General features: G+C 51.8%; 1 protein-coding gene and 2 long non-coding RNA genes across 9 annotated transcripts; 2 read left to right on the forward strand and 1 right to left on the reverse strand.

Annotated features, from left to right (window-relative positions):
- The first annotated feature begins 6,856 nt into the window (after nt 1–6,856).
- Nucleotides 6,857–13,191, forward strand: LOC119811014 (fibroblast growth factor receptor 3-like). Of its 5 annotated transcripts, none has more exons than XM_038324558.1 (12): nt 6,857–6,987; nt 7,505–7,628; nt 7,710–7,900; nt 9,653–9,797; nt 10,193–10,383; nt 10,713–10,843; nt 11,280–11,401; nt 11,478–11,585; nt 11,678–11,865; nt 11,982–12,104; nt 12,185–12,255; nt 12,492–12,986. In XM_038324558.1, exons 1-12 carry the CDS (start codon nt 6,973–6,975, stop codon nt 12,631–12,633), a joined length of 1,551 nt encoding a protein of 516 aa, XP_038180486.1. In that variant the 5' UTR covers nt 6,857–6,972; the 3' UTR covers nt 12,634–12,986. The 5 variants fall into 5 exon arrangements, 3 of the variants coding, with proteins under 3 accessions (XP_038180486.1, XP_038180487.1, XP_038180488.1); XM_038324559.1 differs by having other exon boundaries at nt 12,185–12,251; nt 12,492–12,630; XR_005284920.1 differs by lacking the exon at nt 6,857–6,987 and adding an exon at nt 13,034–13,191 and having other exon boundaries at nt 7,002–7,628; nt 12,492–12,878.
- LOC119811015 lies at nt 11,073–14,597 on the reverse strand. 3 transcript variants are annotated; one of them, XR_005284922.1, is made up of 5 exons: nt 13,710–14,597; nt 13,349–13,516; nt 11,799–12,085; nt 11,259–11,394; nt 11,073–11,133 (listed from the first exon to the last, which is right to left on the reverse strand). It is a non-coding gene; the product is annotated as an uncharacterized LOC119811015 (long non-coding RNA). The 3 variants fall into 3 exon arrangements; XR_005284923.1 differs by having other exon boundaries at nt 11,799–12,835; XR_005284924.1 differs by lacking the exon at nt 13,349–13,516.
- Nucleotides 14,598–14,754: 157 nt separating this feature from the next.
- LOC119813401 lies at nt 14,755–15,250 on the forward strand. Its single transcript, XR_005285176.1, has 3 exons — nt 14,755–14,794; nt 14,890–15,089; nt 15,207–15,250. It is a non-coding gene; the product is annotated as an uncharacterized LOC119813401 (long non-coding RNA).
- The last annotated feature ends 8,970 nt before the right edge of the window (nt 15,251–24,220 follow it).

Consider the following 24,220-nt stretch of genomic DNA (forward strand, 5'->3'; position numbering starts at 1 on the left):
GAGACTCATTGCTGCGGAGGAGAGAACAGCTGATTTGGATCGTAAACTTCAGTCCCTGTCTGAAACATTATCAGAGAGAATTAAAACTGCTGAATGTGAAAATCGGATTTTGTCTAAAGGATATGACAGATTGGCTGACAGATTGTCAATACAAGAAGGCACAATTCATGCCATGAAAATTCTATCCAAGGATGAGATACTAACTCTACTGGACAAACTTCATGTTTTGGAATCCTCCATGAAGGCCTTGGAGCATAATTCTGGACAGGAGATCCAGGCCTTACAGAAGGCAATAGTAAGCAGATTAGAAAAGATTGAGGAAATTATAGAACAGGAGCAAACGGTACAAAGGCGAAATTTAACTCCGTCAATGAGTAAAACTCTCCGGGATAATTTCCATAAAGTTCTACCTGCCTTTCCAATAGTAACGTCAGAAAAGGTGACTGGTTCCAAAAACCCTAAAGTCATCAAGGAATATACATGGGAACCCGTCCGTATGAATGATCTCAAAGAAATTAAACAAGCCATTATGAACTTTGGGCTACATTCGTCCTTTGTTAGAGAGATGCTCAAAACTTGGTCTATAAGCAATAAGGCAACGCCCCATGATTGGGTACAATTAGTATCAGCTGTTCTAGAGAGTGGGTCACAATTAAATTGGAAATGCATGTTCAGACAAGAGGCTAAACTTTTAGAACAGCAGGAAAGAGCAAAGGGAATTGAGATCTCCCTAGATCAAATTCTAGGTGAAGGACTTTTCTCCGATCCTCTGGAACAAGCAAATTATGATGAACACACCTTATCCATATGTACTACAGCAGCCTTAAAGGCTTGGGACAGGGTTCAAGACCCAGGACAGAGACTGGAATCATATATCAGAGTTAAACAGGGTCAGAGAGAACCCTTTAGTGATTTTTTACAAAGGCTAACTAAAGCTGTACAGATAGGGATATCTGACCCAGAAGCAAGACGTATAATAATTGAATCTTTGGCTTATGAGAATGCCAATGTGGAGTGTAAAAGGATCCTGGGGCCTTTAAAGATGAGATCAGCGCCCTTGGACGAATGGGTCTTACATACAATGAATGTTGAATCATTTGACTATGGCACTGAAGCATGGGTCGAAGAAGCAATTTCTAATGCAAAAAGGAGACATCAAGTTACCAAATGTTTTAATTGTGGCAAGATGGGACATATTAAAAGGAATTGCAGACAACGGATTTTCAGAAATAATAATAATAATAATAATAATAATAACAATAATAATAATAATAATAATGCCTCTTCTAGAAATAACAGACGTAGGAGGACTCAGCCTTCAGGTATATGTAGGAGATGTGGAAAAGGCAGACACTGGACAAATGAGTGCAGGTCAACAAGAGATAGACAAGGCAACCTGTTGCCACTGGGAAACTCAATGGGGGGCCTCTCGCAGGCCCCCATGGCAAATGTGGTCCAGTCATTTCCAGTTACTGCCGAGAACATGCCTCGTCAAGAAAATTAGAAAGCCCCATGCCTGCTGTTAAAAGCAAAAATGGCCTGAAAGATGAGTTACGTGTATTTTGGCAGACTTTTATAAATGAACAAAGACCAAAGTTAAGAGTGTGTGTAAATGGCGTTTTTATTACTGGCCTACTGGACACAGGTGCGGATGTAAGTATCATTACTCCAGAATCTTGGCATCCGTATTGGCCTCTTCAGGATGTAAATGTTCAGTTCCTGGGAATTGGAACCCTATCTCAAGTAAGGCAGAGCACGAGATGGGTTGAATGCATAGGGCCAGAAGGACAAATAGGAAAATTAAGGCCATATGTAGCCAATATTGCAGTGAATTTATGGGGCCGTGACCTGTTGCAGCAATGGAATACCCAAATTAACATTCCTGCTGCTTCTAGAGCCTATATCACCGAGGGAAATATTAAAAGATATTACAGAAGGCAGAAACCGGCTGTTCGGGCTGTACAAGAATGCAAAGCAATTGATGGCCCTTCAGAGATACGAACAGCACTGCCTCTAAAATGGTTGACTGAGAAACCAATATGGACAAAGCAATGGCCTTTAGCTGAGGAAAAGTTGCAGGCTTTAGAACAGCTGGTACAAGAGCAATTAGATGCTCGACATATAGAAGAATCTACCAGCCCTTGGAATTCTCCTGTATTTGTTGTTAAGAAAAAATCTGGTAAGTGGAGAATGGTGACAGATCTCAGGGCTATCAATAAGGTTATTCAACCTATGGGCTCTCTGCAATCTGGAATTCCTCTGCCATCTTTATTACCAAAAGGATGGCCTCTCATAGTAATTGATTTAAAGGATTGTTTCTTCACTATACCTTTACAAGAAAAAGACAGAGAAAAGTTTGCCTTCACAGTGCCTACTTATAATAACTCTCAACCTACAAGGAGATACCAGTGGACCGTCCTCCCACAGGGCATGTTGAACTCTCCCACCCTGTGCCAATATTTTGTAAATCAACCATTGCAAATAATACGCAAGCAATTTCCCAAGTCGATAATTTATCATTACATGGATGATATTCTGTTATCTGATTCAAACATGGCTACTTTAGAAAGACTGTTTGAAGAAGTAAAAATACTTTTACCTAAATGGGGATTGCAGATTGCTCCTGAAAAAATTCAGAGAGGAGATTCTGTTAATTATCTAGGTTATAAAATAGGTTTGCAAAAAATTAAGACACAAAAAGCACAAATTAGGAGAGATCGGTTACGGACTCTCAATGACTTTCAAAGGTTGTTAGGAGACATTTCCAGCTTACGACCAGCTGTTGGCATAACACCTGATATGATAATTCATTTAAATAAAACCTTGGATGGTGAAAAAGACTTAAACAGTCCCAGAGAATTAACAGCTGAAGCAGAAAAGGAGCTGAGAATGATTGAAGAGAAATTACAAGAGACACATGTGGACAGGGTGAATCCAGAGCTCAGTTGTATTCTAGTCATATTGCCTTCCAAAATTTCTCCTACAGGAATTTTAATGCAGAGAGATGATATTATCTTAGAGTGGATCTTTTTACCACATAAACCAAGTAAGAAAATAAAAACTTATGTGGAAAAAGTCTCTGAATTAATTATAAAAGGCAAATTGAGACTTCGTCAACTAGCAGGCATAGACCCAGCAGAAATTATAGTGCCTTTCACTGCTGATGAACTAAAAAAGTTGTGGGAAGATAACGAACCATGGCAAAGAGCTTGCGCTAATTTTTTGGGAGAAATCAATAACAACTATCCGAAAAGCAAGAGGCTTAACTTTATAAAGAGAACTTCTTGGATTCTCCCTCGAATCATCCGTGATGCTCCGATAACTGGAGCACGTACATTTTATACTGATGCTAATAAATCAGGGAAAGCAGGTTACAAATCAGAAGATTTGAGTAAGGTGGAACAAAGCCCTTATGATTCTGTCCAGAAGGCAGAATTATATGCCATTCTTATGGTGGTAAGGGATTTTAAAGAACCGCTTAATATAGTTACTGATTCACAATATGCAGAAAGAGTAATCTTACATATTGAAACTGCTGAATTTATACCTGATGATACAGAACTAACCTCGTTGTTTATCCAGGTACAAGACATGATCAGGAACAGGCTTTGCCCTATGTATATAACACACATCCGATCTCATACGGGTCTGCCAGGTCCTCTAGCAAAAGGTAATGCAGAAATTGATCAATTGTTGATTGGTAGTGTGCTGCAGGCCTCTGAATTTCATAAAAAACATCATGTCAATAGCAAAGGCTTGAAGAAAGAATTTTCTATTACATGGCAACAAGCTAAGGAAATTGTAAAGAAATGCCCTACTTGCTCTTTTTATAACCAAACACCACTGCCTGCAGGGGCTAATCCAAAGGGCACTCAAAGGAATGAAATCTGGCAGATGGATGTGTTTCACTTTGCAGAATTTGGCAAATTAAAATATGTACACCACACCATTGACACTTATTCAGGTTTTCAATGGGCAACTGCTTTAAGCTCAGAAAAAGCTGATTCAGTAATCACTCATTTATTAGAAGTTATGGCCATCATGGGTATACCTACACAAATAAAGACAGATAATGGTCCAGCTTATGTCTCTAGGAAAATGAAACAGTTTTTTGCTTATTACAATATTAAGCATGTTACAGGTATACCATACAATCCTACAGGTCAAGCAGTCATAGAAAGATCAAATAGAACTATAAAGGATATGTTAAACAAACAGAAAGGGGTGGAAAATACCCCTAGAAATAGGTTACATAGTGCTTTATTAACCTTGAATTTTCTCAACGCTAATGAGAAGGGGACAACGGCTGCAGAAAGACATTGGATAATGGAAAAGTCTGCTGAATTAAATCAACCAGTTTATTTCAAGGATGTGCTGACCTCGCAGTGGAAGCCAGGAGATGTGCTGCGTTGGGGAAGGGGTTTTGCTCTTGTCTCCACAGGAGAGGAAAAATTGTGGATACCGTCAAAATTAATAAAGGTTCGGTTTGAAGAGAAGAAGCCCCTTGGAAAAGAAAAATAAGTCATTCACAAGGATGATGATCATACTGATGGTAAGAAAAGCATATAGGTTGGGAGCAGGGTTCTTTTCTTATCTCCACAGGAAACCACTCATCTTCAAAGAACTTAAGGGACCCTGGATATTTAAATACTGATGCATGGACACTAGTTACAACCTAATATGGATCAACACAGAACCCGAATATGTTTAGTAAGTATAAAACATTTTTTTACATATATACTGTGCCTTTATTTATATGTATATAGAGCTGGTTTTGGAGTTGGACTATGGCTCAGTCCTTCTTCAATTCCAAGCCTGTTTATAAGAGATATCTCAGAGTTTCTGTCTCAGGTCAGGAGCCATGAAATGGGACAGAATAATAATAGTAATAATAATAATAATAATGATAATGATGATGATGATGATGATACTTGATAAACTTTCTTTGCCTTTCCTCATATCTGTCTGTCTTTATTATACCTTCCATCGAATATATATGTCTGTATATGTCTTTGTAGATAATGTTTACCTTTCCTGTAACAAACAACAAATTTTCCTTCAGTAATCTTTGAAGTTTCCAGGATGAAGATGGGGCCCCACAACATCAATTTCACCTGGTTACTATGACGTCATGTTTTTAATAGCGCTAAAATTAGACCTTTTTTTTTTCTTTTTTTTTTTTTTTTTTTTTTGTACCAACTACACAAGACAGTTTCAAATGGTGTACAATTTTGACAACACTCTGGCCGGACCTCCTCAAAACACTCAGAGGCTAGTTACAATTTCCTCGACAAAATGTTATTCTGGGAATTTTACCATCATTTGCTTTCATGGAACCCCCTGAGAAGAACGTCGCCCCCCATGTCAGCTAGAAGCAATCTTAGAGGACGACGCCCCCTCTCCCAACAGAGTTTGCCCTCTGGTTTAGGGACATCATTTAGTAGATGGTATAGGGTTGAGGGGATGGGGGAGGTATTATATGGACTCAGGGGTGTTTATGAAAAAAAAAAGGGGGGGGATTACCTGGTTTGATGGGATGATTGGTATTTGTGAATTATTGTTATTAGAAAATTGCATTGGTGTTGATTCTTGTATATTGAACATTGTGAGTATGCTTCTACCTCTATTGTATGAGAGTATGCTTCTACCTCTGTTTAAAACAATTGTTATATTGAGATATTTATCATATTGCAATGTACATTTCTACCTCTGATATTATTTGTATAATGACATTGTTTACGTTTGGGGATATTGTCCTCATTTATTGCACAGTTGTTTTTCAGGTTTTTTAGATACATAGAAATTATATTTAGTATAGATAGTATAATCTTCGACCTCTTTGAAGAGCTGTAGAACATGGCCTTTAATCTAACCTAGAGTTTGGTACTTATGAGACACAATCACTCCTGGCAACACCACTCTACTCCCGAGAGAATGTTGAGCACCAAAGACACTCCACTGGGAGCTTGTCTTCTTCTTGGCAGAAGTGGCCTTTAGGCAAAGAAAAAGCCCATACCTCGACCACTGACAGAGTTTCAGAGTATCCATAAATGGATAAAAACAGGATTGTCTTATCTTGCCAAGACAGGGTTGGACAGTTCTACAAAAAGTTCCTTGCCTTTGAAAAATGTTATGTCAGTTGTGTTAGGCCTTAGCCAAAGTTGGTTGCCTCAACATTGCAAAACGAAACTTTGGGTGACTGCCCAGGTAGTTAGTTGTCTCTGTCATTTGTTGCACATTTTGGAAGTTTCTTGTTTGTACTTCCTGGTTGCTTAAGTAATATTACTTCCCTTCTCAGATCTTTGATGGGGTTGAAGATTAGATAATTGTAGTTACCCTCTACATTATTTAGACTCCTTGAAATAGAATGCTTAGTAAAACTTTTGTTATATGTTTCTTCTTAATATTGTTTGTAATTTTATATTTATTATTTGTTCCTATTGAATATAGTTGTATTTGGTTTGGTTCTGTCTTATTTAGACAAAAGGGGGAGATGAAGGGGAAGCCTAGCCCAAAACCTTGTTTTGTAAGGCGTGTCCCCCTTGGTCTAAAGGCGTGTCCCTCTTAGGCGTGTCCCTCTTAGGCGTGTCCCCCTTAGGCTAATATTGACTTATAAAATCTTGCGGGCCTGCAGCCTGCCCTCTCTTTGTTTTCCTGCCCTCCTCGCTGGAACCTTGGATTTGTAAGTTCCCTTTCCTTTCCTTTATTAAAACTGACATATATATATTAAAGCTTGTCTGGTGAATCATAACTGCCGATCAACCACGCACCTTCAAGGCTGGACTGACTATGCCGTCACGAGCATTCGTGCCATCAGGGGCCCCTTACTGGACTCGGCCAGACCGTGTGGATATGAAACTGCTGGCCGTGCCGGCCACCAGCACTGTGCGCTTCCACTGTGCAGCTGCTGGCAGCCCCACCCCCTCCATCTCCTGGCTGAAGAACGGCGAGGAATTCCGAGCGGAGCGTCGCATGGGGGCCACCAAGGTAAGCCTGGGAAAGGGCCTGGGTGCAGAGGGTGTAACCCATGTCACCTGTCGTAGACCGGCCCCGACAAAAATACCTCTTGCCAGGGTAGGGGCGTGAGATCGTAGAAATAGAAGTGAAATGAAAAATAATTAGACTGAGACCATAAAAAGTACCGGGAGGGCATTCCAGTGGATACTGATATTTTTCCCTGTTTAGTTTTCCTTATCCGTTTATAACCAAATACAAAAGGAGAAGAAGGCAACCAAAGACGTCTTTAACTTGATACAAAGTCCAGGTAAAACAGTTAATGACTTTTAACACTTTGAGGTGTCAAGTCATCGGCATCTGGTGGTTTAGGTCGCGAAGCCACTCTAGACCGAGTATCCTGAAAGCAGCCGCAGTCCCTTCCTAGGTGACCTTATATTACAAAAGGAAGAGCAGACGTGTGTTTGCCTGGCCTAGCTACCCGTCAGGATGACAACAGGCTCACCGTTTTGGGCATCCGCAGCCCCTCACCTCCTAACTTTCCCTGCAGTTTAGGCACCGGCATGGGAGCCTGGTCATGGAGAGTGTGGTGCCTTCTGATAGCGGCCACTACACCTGCGTGGTTCAGAACACGTTGGGCAGCATCCGGCAGACTTACACCCTGGATGTCCTGGGTGAGAGCCGGGCCGGGCGACAGGAGCAGGTCAGCCCCGGGCCCTCGGACGCCCTGCCCCTGACCCGTCTGTGTCTTACAGAGCGCTTCCCACATCGGCCCGTTTTGCAGGCTGGGCTGCCGGAAAACCAGACGGCCACCCTAGGAAGCGACGTGGAGTTCCACTGCAAGGTCTACAGCGATGCCCAGCCGCACATCCAGTGGCTGAAGCACGTGGAGGTGAATGGCAGCAAGACAGGCCCGGATGGCAGGCCCTACGTCACCGTCCTCAAGGTGGGCTCTGTTCTGGGCGGCTGGTCGGGTGGACGGGGGAGCTGGAAGCGCCTTGGCCCCCGTCCTTCAGTCCCTCTTTGGCCGAGGAATCCCTGGGACTGGGGGACCCACGTGTTGGAGTCTCAGAACTCAGCCCCTGTTCTGAGCTCCAGGCAGGCTCTGTGTTCCTCCTGCCCTCCTGGAGGACTTGTTTCCCCGTTTGCTCTGAGGCTTGGGCCCACAGAAGGCTTCTCTTGGGTGGGAGTTGTGGTGGCTCAGGACAGGAGGACGTCTGCTGAACTAGGACCCTCTGACCTCAGAGGACCGGCTGTCCGCCCGCTCTCCAGCTGCCTGCACCGCAGCCCTAGCTCCGCCCGGCCAGGACGGACTCTTCCCGCCTCCCGCTGCCTGTGGCGCTTCGGTGGGGGCCGCGGGAGAGAGAGTTTGGACTTTGCCGCACAGGAAAGGAAAATGATCCTAGGAGAGACTTGGAGGTCTGGTGGGAGAGAGGAACAGGTGTTGGCAGGAGTTGGCATCCTGGCTGTCGGGAGAGACCCCTCGGGCCATGTCCAGTGTGCCTCCCACTGCGGGTGTGTGGTTTCGTGAGCACAGGCTGAGGAGATATGACCCTTGGGATGAAGATTTGTAGAGTAAGGGGGGTTCCCTCTCTCTCTGTGTGTATGTTTCTCTCTCTCTGTCTGTGTCTCTCTCTGTGTGTGTTTCTCTCTTTGTGTCTGTGTCTCTCTCTCTCTCTCTCTCTCTCTCTCTCTCTCTCTCTCTCTCTCTCTCTCTCTCTCTCTGCAGGGAGAGTGGACATGAAGGCGGCCAGTCTGTGAAACCCCACCAACCCCACCTACCACTGCCATCAGGTGCCTTGGTTCAGGCAGCCTTCCAGGGGCTTCCTCCCCCAGCCCGTTCTTTGCCGTCTCCCTCGCCCTGCCTCGTCCTCCTTTTCCTCTAGAGATTTCCTGGATCGGTGAGACGGCACACCTTTATCTCTCTGTGTGTCAGAATGGGGAGGGGCAGGTCCATTCGTGGAGCCATCGGTTTCCTGAGCGTGGCTGAGAAGGCATCTTGGTGGTGTGCCCAGGGTCCTCCAGGAGGTGATGACTGTTCTACGACAACTGGGCGCACGGCTCCCGCTCCGATGCCCAACTACCTACCTTCCCAGATAAACGCCTTGTGCCGTCCGTTCCCTGCTCGACCCCACCCCTGACTCATGTTCTGTTTCCCACACCTTGATCACACTGGCAGCCCCCAGCCAGCCCTGACTTCCTCCCTCCTTCCACGCCCCTCAGGTCTGTGCCGTCCTCTCGCTGCACCACACGCAAGCTGAGAAGTTTTCAGAACCTCCCAGGGGCGGAGCCCTGTGCTGCTTGAGAACATCGGCTTTTCCCCCCTTCTCTCGCCGACACTGATTTCCTCTGGCTTTCTGTCCGCACATCTGTCTGCCCCTCTTTTTTTCCTGTCCCTCTCCTATTTCTGCACTGACTCCACAGGTTGCTCCTTGGTGGCACCGTGCTGCCCAAGGGCCTGATGCTTACCTTGGGACAGGGATCTCTCCACCCACAGAGGGACTGGTTCCGGGCTCCCTGCCTGGGTTCGGGATGCAGAGGGCATCCGTTGCAGTGGTCGGGCTGTGATTGTCAAGGTGGTAGCAGAGATTGTGGCATTTTCCCCGAAGCCTGCCTGACCGTCTCCGTGGGGACAGCGCTGTGGTGCCCAAAGGGACGTGCTGGTGCTCGCCTCTTGATCTCTGTTCTCTCTTTGTAGACATCAGGCATTAACACAAGCAACAAGGAGCTAGAAGTTCTGTCTCTGCGCAATGTCACCTTTGAGGACTCGGGGGAGTACACCTGTCTGGCAGGCAATTATTTTGGATTTTCCCATCACTCTGCATGGCTGGAGGTGCTGCCAGGTACTTGCTTCTGCTTCTGCTGCTGCTTCTGCTGCTGCTGCCTCTGCCTCTGCTGCTGCTTCTGCTTCTGCTGCCTCTGCTGCTGCTTCTGCTGCTGCTGCTGCTGCTGCTTCTGCCTCTGCCGCTGCTGCTTCTGCTGCTGCTGCTTCTGCTGCTGCTGCTGGTAGTGGTGGTTCTACATTTGTCCTTTTGTGGTGCTGGCTCAGAACATAACAAAGCTGCCCAGAGCTGCCGACTCACAGATGTTTTCCTCTACCCATGTGAGTTGGGGACGTAGGTCACCAAACTCTGCGTATCCCAGTAGCTTTGCTCCCCAACAGGTACCGAGAGCTCAGGCCGAGCCGATGGGAAGCCCTGCAAGGCTGGATGAGGCCCCAACATTTATGTCTTTGCAGCTGAGAGAGAGCTGGCCGAGGGCAGTGCAGCTGGCAAGTGGTCTGCAGGCCGCATCAGCTCCTGGGTGGGCTTCTCCATCTTCATCTTGACGGCATCGGTTGGGACGCTCTGCTACCTGCGTGGAGTCTCAGGAAAGAACCTGGGGTCTCCCGGTGTGGACAATGACATTCGCTTCCCACCCGAGCAAGAGGTAACTGGAATTAGATACCGAGTTTTGATCTCTCTGTTCCTCCTAAAGTCCCAGCAGTGCCTGAGGCCGGCTTAGCACTCACTGCTCTGCCGTCAGACGAGCTGACCCTTCCTGACCCTTCCCTGTTCCTATCCTCCCCACGGATCCCACGCGACTCCAAACAACTTTGAGTCTTCAGTCCCCACGGTTGGAGCACCCCTCTTCTTGGCCCTACACACTGCCGCACACGGACTCGACCTTGCCACTCCTGGGCGTTACACGACCTCAACCCTTTCCCGATGCCCAGCATGCGTTGTCTGGCTCCAACCTGTCCCCGATGATCCAAGCAGGTGACCTCCGTGAACTCTGGTCTACCCTGGGTCCGCATCGTCCACCCAATTTCAAGAGACTCTACCGTCATGGCCAGTGTTTCTGAGCCTCCGCCGCCAGCCGACCCCAAGTGGGAAATATCGAGAACTCGGTCAGTGCTGGTGGGGCGTTGCGTAGACCTGGAGAGGGTTCTGTGGCTGGGGGCTAGATGGCTACCAGGCAGGGGCCTGTGGCAGGTGGGGTGAAATACTCCCGAGGTGGGGTCCAGGGTGAGACTCGGGTTACTCTGTCTTCATGAGCAGAAGCGCATTGCCGGGGGCTGGAGAGATGGCTCAGAGGTTAAGAGCACGGCCTGCTCTTCCCGAGGTCCTGAGTTCAAGTCCCAGCAACCACATGGTGGCTCACAGCCATCTGTAATGGGGTCTGGCGCCCTCTTCTGGCCTGCAGGCATACACACAGACAGGATATTGTATACATAATAAATAAATATTTTTAAAAGCCCATTGCCAGCTATGGATGCAGTGGCACAGGGCCACGAGGGCTGGGGGTCCTGGCCACATACTCACGGCCTCTGCTTCTTCGGACAGGCTGACACTCGGTCATTCTCTAGGAGAAGGCTGCTTTGGCCAGGTTTTTAAGGCAGAGGCTGTTGGCCTTCACCTGGACAACACTGCCGAGCCCGTCACCGTGGCTGTGAAAATGCTGAAAGGTGAGGAGGGAGAGAAGTAACCCAGGGCCAGTGGGGGCGGCAGGGCCACCCCGTGACTTTCCCACTGTCAACACAGATGATGCCAACGGCCAGGACTTGTCGGACCTGGTGTCTGAGATGGAGATGAAAGTTATTGGCCGGCACGAGAACATTATCAACCTGCTGGGGGCCTGCACACAGGGCGGTAAGGACAGCGGGTGGGGGGACGATTATGAGATCGGGACCCCCCCCCCCCCCCCGAGTCGCACAACATCTCTGAGGGGCCTGTGCTTCCAGGGCCATTGTATGTGCTGATGGAGTACGCAGCCAAGGGCAACCTCCGGGACTTCCTGCGGGCACAAAGGCCGCTCAGCGCGGAATGCTATGGTGCCTCCAGGCTGCCAGAAGAACAGCTCACCCGCAAAGATCTCGTGTCCTGTGCCTGTCAGGTGGCCCGAGGTATGGAGCACCTGGCTTCTCGGAAGGTGAGCAGAGCTGGGGCCCAGGCCGGGTAGGGTCTGTCAGCGTGGAAGAGTGGGTGTCCAGCCTGCTTAGGCGAGGGAGGTGTCAGCGTAGCCAGGTTCCTTTCACGCCTCCTCAGTGCGTTCACAGAGACTTGGCTGCCAGAAACGTGTTGGTGACTGAGGACAGCGTGATGAAGGTTGCAGATTTTGGCCTGGCCCGTGATGTGCACCGTCTGGGATACTACAAGAAGATCACGCACGTGAGCCCCGTTCCGGGGTGGTGGGGGTGCGGCGCTCCGCCGGGGGACCCCTGACGGCCAACAACTCTCCCTCTGCCTAGGGCCGGCTCCCTGTGAAGTGGATGGCACCAGAGTCCCTGTTGGACGGAGTCTACACCCACCAGAGTGATGTGTATGTGTCCTAACACAGGATGGGGATAGCAAGACCCCAGTCACGCCTGTCGCCACCTTTAGGGCCCCGGCCCTCCCAGGCTGTGTTCTGTGTCCTCATCGGAGCCCACGGCACAGCCCTGCCGTGCCTGCCTCTCCTCTGCACACCCCGCCTTGCCCGTGGGTGCCCTGTCCTGCTGTAGAACTGTTGCCGTAACTGACCGGGAGTAACAGGCCTCTGCCCTTGCTCCCCAACAGGTGGTCCTTTGGAGTCCTGCTCTGGGAGATCTTTACCCTGGGGGGCTCCCCATACCCTGGCATCCCAGCGGAAGAGCTTTTCAAGCTGTTGAAAGCCGGCTACCGCATGCACAAGCCTGCCGACTGCCTACACGACTTGTGAGCAAAGCGTTCCTTACTCACTCCTCTGACTAGTCCCTGGGAGTGGCTGGTTTCCTACCGGGGCTCCTGGCGGGAGGCTGGCAGCCTTGGGTGAGGCAGGGATGGACAACGGGCCGAGAAACCACAGCCAGGTTTGCCACAGGTATGTGGTCATGCGGGACTGTTGGCGTGCGGTGCCTTCCCGGAGGCCCACCTTCAAGCTCCTGGTAGAGGGATTCGATGGCATCCTCACGCACGTCAGCCCACGTGAGAACCACCCGACCCTGCCCTCCCTGATCCCCGTGTGGGCCGCTCCTCCACGTTCCAGATGGGGTCGGCTTGCGAGGGCCAGCCTGGACACAGATGGCCGTGGGATCGAGGGATGCGTCCTGACCCAGTCCTGCGACCTTCTCTGCCACCAGGTACGCCTGGACCTACCGATGCCTTTTGAGCAGAGCTTGCCAGGTGATGGGGATACCGGGAGCCCCAGTTCCTTAGAGACGACTGTTCACCCACGCCCTGCTGCGCCCAACCCGACCCGAGCATCGGAGGCCTCAGACGTGAGGGGCCCAGGATCCCATAGACCAAACCCCGGTTAATGTTTACGGATATAAAAACGTATGGGGCCTTTACAAGTTGTATTTGCTACAGGGTTAGCACTTCTTATGTGACGCTTCCTCGTTTTGTAGGATTGGCTATGACGTTTCAAACCTAGTGAGAAAAAGCAGTGAACGTACGCTTGTGATTTTTTTGTACTGTTCCTGAGCCCCTGACTTTGGTGGCTGTCTCTCGCCTATGAGCTGGCAGCGCCAGGACAGTGTCTCAGGGGAACTTTTCTTGGAGCCCAGCGTGTGGTTTCTCAGCCCACATCGGCAGATGTCGTTTTGTTAATGCAAACAACTTTTCTAAAAAAAAAAAATAGGATCTCTGTGAGTTCGAGACCAGCCTGGTCTACAAGAGCTAGCACCAGGACAGGCTCTAAAGCTGCAGAGAAACCCTGTCTCGAAAAACCAAAAAAAAATAAATAAATAAATAAAAATAAAAATATAAAAAATAAAATAAAGAGATAACCGGTTCTGAGTCCCACGCGCCGCTGACCTTCCGTCCTGGCGTCTGTGCAGCTGGATCCGCACTCTCGGTGGGGACTGGTGATGAGATTCGTCTCTGCGGGGGTGGAGATGATGATACCTGGGGAGACGTCTCCGCTGCTGTCTGGTCCCTAGTGCACAGTGCCGGGCTCAGGCCCCAAGAGGACGCATTGTCTGACCTTGTCCTTCCCGGTGTGAGGGCGGGCGGGCGGGCGGCTGGGCTGGGACATGCTCGTCTGTGCCCCAGACTCCCTGGCGGAACCTCGGGGTCACCAGGTTAGAGGTTCCAGAGCGAGGATCCCAGAGAGTCGGGGAGCCGGGCGGCGGCGGTGGCGCCCGCCTTGGATCCCGGCCCTCGGGAGGCAGAGGCGGGCGGATCTCCACAGTTCCCGTTGCGACATCTGCAGCCTGCACATGGAAGAGGAGGGAAACCGAGTCACTGGGACTAAAACCGTCAATTTCCAGAAAGCCGACGGTGGGAAAAGTGTCCTGGGTGCCTGTGCGTACTTCAAAAAAAAGTCCTGGGGGCTGGAGGTTCAGCGCGCTGCCTGCTCTTCCCCAAGGTCTAGTCACTTCCTGTTCCTGGAGAACTACAAACATGGCGGCCCAGAACGGGCACTTCCTGTGCGGGCCGTGACCACTTCCCGTACCCGGGGAAACTACAAACATGGCGGCCAAGACAGGGCACTTCCTGTCCGTGTCGCAGTCCCTTCCTGTTTCTCGGGAAACTACAAACTTCCCGTACCCAGGGAAACTACAAACATGGCGGCCAAGACAGGGCACTTCCTGTCCGTGCCGCAGTCCCTTCCTGTTTCTCGGGAAACTACCAACACGGTGGAAAAGACAGGGCACTTCCTGTGCGGGCCGTGATCACTTCCTGTCTGTGCCGCACAGGTCCTTGGGAAATGTAGTTCGGAGTCCGTCCGCGGGCGTCTGTTCCCCGGTGACTCGCGCTGTCCTCCACGGTTTTCTCATTTCCTGAGGTTCCGCCCAGGGCAGGAGGGGGCCGAGGTCGCGGCTGCAGCGGGAGTTCGAGACCACCCTGGGCGAGTTGAGAAAATACCTCGGAAAATGAAAGTTCAACGAGGGCGGAGGGTACAGCTGCCGAGTGTCTGCCAAGCCCTACGCCCGACCGGCAACAATAGAATATATAGACATCCTTAAAATAAATATACGCATCCTTTTCCCAGGCCTGCAGCGGAAACAGAGAGGAAATGCAGCCCTCGTCCGTGAACCCCCAGACGATGCGGAAATCGCCCTCGCGGCTGCACAGTTGCAGAGACCTCGCCTCCACGTTGTTTCCGCATGAAGGGAAGAGACGATGTCAGGAGACGCCGAGCAGTTGTCACGGGAACCGCGCGCGCGCGCTCGGCCGCGGTACCGGGGAAGGGTAAAACTCAGATGCTAGATCGGAGCTGTTCAGCGCGATTGCTTCACTTTTTTTAAAAAAAAAAATATTAATTTACTTATTATGGATACAAAATCCTGTCTGTGTGTGTGCCCGCAGGCCAGAAGAGGGCGCCGGACCCCGTTATAGATGGCTGTGAGCCACCGTGGGGTTGCCGGGACTCGAACTCAGGACCTCGGGAAGAGCATGGGGTAGCTGGGACTCGAACTCAGGACCTCGGGAAGAGCATGGGGTCGCCGGGACTCGAACTCAGGACCTCGGGAAGAGCATGGGGTCGCCGGGACTCAAACTCAGGACCTCGGGAAAAGCATGGGGTCGCCGGGACTCGAACTCAGGACCTCGGGAAGAGCATGGGGTCGCCGGGACTCGAACTCAGGACCTCGGGAAGAGCATGCAGTCGCCGTAACTCGAACTCAGGACCTCGGGAAGAGCATGGGGTCGCCGGGACTCGAACTCAGGACCTCGGGAAGAGCAGGCCGTGCTCTTAGCCGCTGAGCCGTCTCTCCAGCCCCTAATGTTTCCCTTTTGAAGCTGCACGCAGTGCACGGTCAATGAAATCCTCGACCGGAGGTGGAGACGTTCAGACTCCATCCATGGAACTCGAATTTCCGTGGTCGTGTGCACACATGTAAGAAAAAGAGAAAACCTACTAAAAAATTTAAAAAAAATGCCACGGGTTTTACCAAATGTTCAACACATAGGGGAGGATCCGCCCGCGGACACAGAAGCGTCTGCTCGGGTTTGAATCCCTCACCTGCCGTTCTGAGCTCAGGGGAGGAAGCGGACACAGCCCCTAGCTTTCCCTCTGCGGAAGCCGCGGGTCCTGGTCCTCAGCTCTCACGGGAATCAGTGGCAGCACCGGAACAGGAATTACCGGAGGGACTCGGGCCTGACGCCCCGGCGTCCGCGGCAGATGTGGAAGACTGAGCTGCAGAGACCTCTTCTTTACCTGGGAATGCAGACGATGCTTTATATACTCAGAAACTCAACTGGGGTAGCAAAACGGTAAACACTGTTTAAATGTTAATCATTAAAAATAAATGAGCGGGGGGGGGGGGGGGTGCTGGAGAGACGGCTCAGAGATTAAGAGCACGGCCTGCTCTTCCCGAGGTCCTGAGTTCGAGTCCCGCAAGCAACCCCGTGCTCTTCCCAAGGTCCTGAGTTCGAGTCCCGGCAACCCACGGTGGCTCACAGCCATCTGGAACAGGGTCTGGCGCCCTCTTCTGGCCTGCGGGCACACACACAGACAGGATATTGTATACATCATAAATATTTTTTAATGCATAATAATAAATAAATATTTTTTTAAAAAAAATCCTTTCTAAAGTCTGGCGGTGGTGGCACAGACTTAATTTACACGAGTGGTCCGTGTGTCTATATACAAGTAGACAAAACATTCACACATCAATAAAATTAATTTAAAAAAAAAAAGAGTTCTACACGAGCACGAGGTCGGGAAACGCGCGAGGACTTCCGCTGTCAACTTCCGGCGGCTGCCGCACAGACTCATGGGAAGTGTAGTCCCGACAGGTTCCCAGACCCGGCTGCCTGCGGGAGGAGGACACGCCCCTCCGATCCCGAGGAGGGACACGGGGAGACGGGGAGACAGAAACGGCTGCCACTCTGACCCGGACAGAGGACTTCCGCTGTCAACTTCCGGCGGCCGCCGCACAGACTCATGGGAAGTGTAGTCCCGACAGGTTCCCAGACCCGGCTGCCTGCGGGGGAGGACACGCCCCCTCCGATCCCGAGGAGGGACGCGGGGACACAAAACGGCTGCCGCTCTGGCCCGGACAGAGGACTTCCGCTGTCAACTTCCGGCGGCCGCCGCACAGACTCATGGGAAGTGTAGTCCCGACAGGTTCCCAGACCCCCGAAAGGAGTGCTGAGTGCGCCTCGACCTTCCCGGGGTGCTCATGAATATGCAGAGGGACGCCCCCACCTCTGCCGCTCTGGCTTTGGTTTCTGTGGCTTTGGAGCCTGTCCTGGAACTAGCTCATGTAGACCAGGCTGGTGTCGAACTCACAGAGATCCGCCCGCCTCTGCCTCCCGAGTGCTGGGATTAAAGGCGTGCGCCACCACCGCCCGCCCGGCTAAATCTAATTTTTAAAAACTAAACATTAAGCTGGCTGTGGTGGCGCATGCCTTTATCCCCTGCACTCAGGTGGGAGAGTGAGTTCAAGACCAGCCTGGTCTATAGAGTAAGTTCCATGACAGCTGGGACTACACAGAGAAACCCTCTCAAAATATCAAAATAAACAAATAAATAAACAAATACACATAAAAATTGTTTTTATTCGGGCCCAGGACTATGCTCATGGCAACAGAGAAGATAGAAGTCGAGTCTATAGACGTACCTGATGTGGGATGCCCCTCTGTATGTGGTGCATACAATGGCTTCATAAAGGAACTGTCTTAGGCCTGTGACAGGGTGGACTAGAGCTCGTCAGGGAAAACCAAACTGAATGTTGGAGACGGTGGCGGAGTCAGGGAGAAGCCGTGGAGCAGCCGCCAGAGACAGACACGTGGGAATCTCGCCTTGCCGGTGGTAGGCCACGGACCTCGTGGTCAAATATAAAATAATGGAAATAGGTGAAGATGGAAAAGCTAGCCAATAAGAAGTTAGAGCTCGGGCTGGAGAGACGGCTCAGCGGTTAGGAGCGTTGCCTGCTCTTCCCAAGGTCCTGAGTTCAAGTCCCGGCAACCCCACGGTGGCTCACAGCCATCTGTGATGGGGCCTGGTGCCTTCTTCTGGCCTGCAGACACACACACAGACAGAATACTGTATACATAATAAATAAATAAATATTAATAAAAAAGAGAAAAGCTACATAAAAGGCTAATAAAAGACTAAAAAAAAACAGAAAGTCTTTTAATACTGAAAAAAAAAAAAACAAATCTGTGTTTGTTCCTGTGTCCCAGTGGTGTGATTTCTATAGGACGGATCTCCGTTGATGTCACATAGGATTTAATACTGAGAACAACAAATCTGTGTTTGTTCCTGTGTCCCAGCGGTGTGACTGATACGGGATTGCTCTCCGTTGATGTGAAATGGGAATTGCCTGCCTTGGATCCGTCAGAACGGACTGTTACTGAGGAGGTCATGCCGTTGAGACTGTGCTGGCATCTCATGGCTCTGAGGCACTGTCCTTTGGTCCTGGTTGCTCTTAGGATGGACGGACAGGTATAGACTGGGATTTCTGAATACAAGGTCAAGAAGTAAAAATTCTGATGACCCTGCTATGCACCTATCTCCCTAACCTACCACATGGTTGGAACCTGAATGTTTGCGTTGGTGTGAACCAGTGAGCTTTGGTCAGGCGATGGATTCCACCCCTGTGGAGATCAGCTACAATTTATTTTCTATCCGGTGCCTTTGCTAAGTTGCAAACAAGTGGAAGCCCACACGGCGCCAGACAACAGGGTCAGCTCCCTGCAGCCAGGCTCCAGGCGCCCTGAGTCGCGCGGTCTTCTATCTAGCACCTTCACTAACATGCTAAACCTGAAGACCCTCTTTCCTCAAAAGCCTATAAATGGATTTCCCTTTGTTCTCGGTGTGGTTGTTACTCCTACTCCAGATTCCCCGGCGGCAGGCAGCCCGTCACTAAAGGATGTTTCCCTTAAATCTGTGCATCTCTCTAGTGGACCTCAAAAGAATCCTTATTACTTAAGACAGTTTTTATTCCATCTACAGATATAGAGAATGTCATTTTGGCATATTACAATTCTTATTATACACATATTTAGGAAGTTATACATGATATAGCTCGGAAAATTTCTCTTAATTCTACAGTATGAATCATTTCATTTAAAAAGGACAAAAGTACTGCTTTAAACACCTTCAGCACTTGTCAGGAGACACTGCACGTTTATTAAGGTGGAGCATTTTATGGATGTGCCTACTATCACCTCACATCCATTCCCTACAAAAGAAGGTTCAAGGGCCAGAGAGATGAATCAGTGAGTTAAAAGGTGTTTGCCACCAATACCAACAACATGAGCTTAAATGATTTTTTAAAAAAAAAAAAACTCTTAGGGCCTGGAGAGACGGCTCCTTGGTTAAGAGCACTGGCAGCTCTTCCAGAGGCCCTGGGTTCAATTCCCGGCGCCCATGTGGCCGGTCACAAGTGTCTGTAACTCCAGTTCCAGGGGCCCCGATGCCCACGGCAAAACACCAATGCACATGAAATAAAAATAAATGATTTTTTTAAATTTATTTATTTATTTATTTTTATTTATTTATTGTGTATACAATATTATGTCTGTGTATATGCCTGCAGGCCAGGAGAGGGCACCAGACCCCATTACAGATGGTTGTGAGCCACCATGTGGTTGCTGGGAATTGAACTCAGGACCTTTGGAAGAGCAGGCAGCGCTCTTAACCTGATCTCCGTGCTCCCCTCCCTCCTCAATCTTCCCTGATCCCCGTGCTCCCCTCCCTCCTCCCTCCTCCCTGATCCTCGTGATCCCCTCCCTCCTCCCTCCTCCCTGATCCCCGTGCTCCCCTCCCTCTTCCCTGATCCCCGTGCTCCCCTCCCTCCTCCCCGTGCTCCCCTCCTTCCTCCCTGATTGCAGTGCTCCCTCCCTCCTCCCTCCTCCCTGATCCCCGTGCTCCCCTCCCTCCTCCCTGATCCCCGTGCTCCCTTCCCTCCTCCCTGATCCCCGTGCTCCCCTCCCTCCTCCCTGATCCCCGTGCTCCCTTCCCTCCTCCCTCCTCCCTGATCCCCGTGCTCTCCTCCCTCCTCCCTGATCCCCATGCTCCCCTCCGTCTTCCCTGATCCCCGAGCTCCCCTCCCTCTTCCCTGATCCCTGATCCCCGTGCTCCCATCCCTCCTCCCTGATCCCCTCCCTCCTCCCTCCTCCCTCCTCCCTGATCCCCGTGCTCCCCTCCATCCTCCTTGATCCCCGTGCTCCCCTCCCTCCTCCCTGATTCCTGTGCTCCCCTCCCTCCTCCCTCCTCCCTGATCGCCGTGCTCCCCTCGCTCCTCCCTCCTCCCTGATCTCCGTGCTCCCTCCCTCCTCCCTCCTCCCTGATCCCCGTGCTCCCCTCGCTCCTCCCTGATCCCCGTGCTCCCCTCCCTCTTCCCTCCTCCCTGATCCCCTGCTCCCCTCCCTACTTCCTCCTCCCTGATCCCCGTGCTCCCCTCCCTCCTCCCTGATCCCCGTGCTCCCCTCCGTCCTCCCTGATCCCCGTGCTCCCCTCCCTCCTCCCTGATACCCATGCTCTCCTGACTCCTCCCTGATACCCGTGCTCCCCTCCCTCCTCCCTGATCCTTATGCTCCCCTCCCTCCTCCCCGTGCTCCCCTCCCTCCTCCCTGATCCCCACGCTCCCCTCCCTCCTCCCTGATCCCCACACTCCCCTCCATCCTCCCTGATCCCCGTGCTCCCCTCTCTCCTCCCTGATCCCCGTGCTCCCCTCCGTCTTCCCTCCTCCCTGATCCCCGTGCTCCCCTCCCTACTCCCTCCTCCCTGATCCCCGTGCTCCCCTCCGTCCTCCCTGATCCCCGTGCTCTCCTCCCTCCTCCCTGATCCCCGTGCTCCCCTCCGTCCTCCCTGATACCCGTGCTCCCCTCCCTCCTTAGTCCTCCCTGATCCCCGTGCTCCCCTCTGTCCTCCCTGATACCCGTGCTCCCCTCCCTCCTTAGTCCTCCCTGATCCCCGTGCTCCCCTCCCTCCTCCCTGATCCCCGGGCTCCCCTCCCTCCTCCCTCCTCCCTGATCGCTGTGCTCCCCTCCCTCCTCCCTCCTCCGTACTCCCTGATCCCTGTGCTCCCCTAGCTCCTCCCTGATCCCCGTGCTCCCCTCCCTCTTCCCTGATCTCCGTGCTCCCCTCCCTCCTCCCTTTTTCCCGTGCTCCCCTCCCTCCTACCTGATCCCCGTGCTCCCCTCCCTTCTCCCTGATCCCCGTGCTCCCCTCCGTCCTCGCTGATCCCCGTGCTCTCCTCCATCCTCCTTGATCCCCGTGCTCCCCTCCCTCCTCCCTGATCCCCATGCTTCCCTCCGTATTCCCTGATCCCCGCGCTCCCCTCTCTCCAACCTGATCACCGTGCTCCCCTCCGTCCTCCCTCCTCCATCCTCCTTGATCCCCGTGCTCCCCTCCCTCCTCCCTCCTCCCCGATCCCGTGCTCCCCTCCCTCCTCCTTGATCCCCGTGCTCCCCTCCCTCCTCCCTCCTCCCTGATCCCCGTGGTCCCCTCCCTCCTCCCTGATCCCCGTACTCCCCTCCCTCCTCCCTGATCCCCGTGCTCCCATCCCTCCTCCCTGATCTACGTGCTCCCTTCCCTCCTCCCTCCTCCCTGATCCCAGTGCTCCCTTCCCTCCTCCCTGATCCAAGAGCTCCCCTCCCATCTCCCTGATACCCCTGTTCCCCTCCCTCCTCTCTGATCTCCGTGCTCCCCTCCCTCCTCCCTCCTCCCTGATCCCCGTGGTTTCCTCCCTCCTCCCAGATCCCCGTGCTCCCCTCCCTCCTCCCTGATCCCCGTGCTCCCCTCCCTCTTCCCTGATCCCCGTGCTCCCCTCCCTCCGCCCTGTTAGGCGTGTTCCCCTCCCTACCTCCCTGATCCCCGTACTCCCCTCCGTCTTCCCTGATCCCCGTGCTCCCCTCCGTCCTCCCTGATCCCCGTGCTCTCCTTCCTCCTCCCTCCTCCCTCCTCCCTGATCCATGTGCTCCCCTCCCTCCTCCCCGTGCTCCCCTCCCTCCTCCCTGATCACCGTGCTCCCCTCCCTCCTCCCTGATCCCCGTGCTCCCATCTCTCCTCCCTGATCTCCGTGCTCCTCTCCCTCCTCCCTCCTCCCTGATCCCCGTGCTCCCCTCCCTCCTCCCTGATCCCCGTGCTCCCCTCCCTCCTCCCTCCTCCCTGATCGCCGTGCTCCCCTCCCTCCTCCCTCCTCCGTACTCCCTGATCCCTGTGCTCCCCTAGCTCCTCCCTGATCCCCGTGCTCCCGTCCCTCCTCCCTGATCCCTGTGCTCCCCTCCGTCCTCCCTGATCCCCGTGCTTCCCTCGCTCCTCCCTGATCCCCGTGCTCCCCTCCCTCCAACATGATCCCCGTGCTCCCTTTCCTCCTCCCTCCTCCCTGATTGCCGTGCTCACCTCCCTCCTCCCTCCTCCCTCCTCCCTGATCCCCGTGCTCCCCTACCTCCTCCCTGATCCTCGTGCTCCCCTCCCTCCTCCCTCTTCCCTGATCCCCTTTCTGCCCTCCCTCCTCCCTGATCGCCGTGCTCCCCTCCCTCCTCCCTGATTCCCGTGATCTACTCACTCCTCCCTCCTCCCTGATCCCCGTGCTCCCCTCCCTCCTCCCTGAACCCCGTGCTCCCCTCCGTCGTCCATGATCCCCGTGCTCTCCTCCCTCCTCCCTGATCCCCGTGCTCCCCTTCCTCCTCCCTGATCACCGTGTTCCCCTCGCTCCTCCCTCCTCCCTGATCCCTGTGCTCCCCTCCCTCCTCCCTCCTCCCTGATCCCCGTGCTCCCCTCCCTCCTCCCTGATCCCCATGCTTCACTCCCTCCTCCCTCCTCCGTGATCCCTTGCTCCCCTCCGTCCTCCCTGATCCCCGTGCTCTCCTCTGTCCTCCCTGATCCCCGTGTTCCCCTCACTCCTACCTCCTCCCTGATCCCCGTGCTACCCTCCCTCTTCCCCGATCCCCGTGCTCCCCTTCGTCCTCCTTTATCCTCGCACTCCCCTCCATCCTCCCTGATCCCCGTGCTCCCCTCCCTCCTCCCTGATCGCCTTACTCCCCTCTCTCCTCCATCCTCCCTCCTCCCTGATCCACGTGCTCCCCTCCCTCCTCCCTGATCCAGGTACTCCCCTCCCTCCTCCCTGATCACCGTGCTCCCCTATGTCTTCCCTGATCCCCGTGCTCTCCTCCCTCCTCCCTGATCCCCGTGCTCCCCTCCCTCCTCCCTGATCATCGTGCTCCCCTCGCTCCTCCCTCCTCCCTGATCCCCCTGCTCCCCTCCCTCCTCCCTCCTCCCTGATCCCCGTGCTCCCCTGCCTCCTCCTTTATCCCCGTGCTCCCCTCCCTCCTCCCTCCTCCCTAATCCCCGTGCTCCCCTCCCTCCTCCCTGATCCCCGAGCTATATGATAGCTACATGATAGCTACATGATAGCTACATGACAGCTAGATAGCTACATGATAGCTACATGATAGCTACATGACAGCTAGATAGCTACATGATAGCTACATGATAGCTACATGATAGCTAGATAGCTACATGATAGCTACATGATAGCTACATGATAGCTAGATAGCTACATGATAGCTAGATAGCTACATGATAGCTACATGATAGCTAGATAGCTACATGATAGCAACATGATAGCTACATGATAGCTAGATAGCTACATGATAGCTACATGATACCTACATGATAGCTAGATAGCTACATGATAGCTACATGATAGCTACATGATAGCTAGATAGCTACATGATAGCTACATGATAGCTACATGATAGTTAGATAGCTACATGATAGCTACATGGTAGCTAGCAAGCTACATGATAGCTAGATAGATAGCTACATGATAGCTAGCTAGCTACTTGATAGCTAGATAGATAGCTACATGATAGCTAGCTAGCTACATGAGAGCTAGATAGATAGCTACATGATAGCTAGCTAGCTACAAGATAGCTAGATAGATAGCTACATGATAACTAGCTAGCTACATGATAGCTATATAGATAGCTACATGATAGCTATATAGATAGCTACATGATAGCTAGCTAGCTACATGATAGCTAGATAGATAGCTACATGATAGCTAGCTAGCTACATGATAGCTAGATAGATAGCTACATACTAGCTAGCTAGCTACATGATAGCAAGATGTATAGCTACATGATAGCTAGCTAGCTACATGATATCTAGATAGATAGCTACATGATAGCTAGCTAGATACATGATAGCAAGATAGATAGCTACATGATAGCTAGATAGCTACATGATAGCTAGTTAGATAGCTACATGATAGCTAGCTAGCTACATGATAGCTAGATAGATAGCTACATGTTAGCTAGATAGCTACATGATAGCTAGGTAGCTACATGATAGCTACATGATAGCTACATGATAGCTAGATAGCTACATGATAGCTACATGATAGCTACATGATAGCTAG

Source organism: Arvicola amphibius, chromosome 4 (genome assembly GCF_903992535.2).
Source record: "Arvicola amphibius chromosome 4, mArvAmp1.2, whole genome shotgun sequence".
Taxonomy (NCBI): Eukaryota; Metazoa; Chordata; class Mammalia; order Rodentia; family Cricetidae; genus Arvicola; species Arvicola amphibius.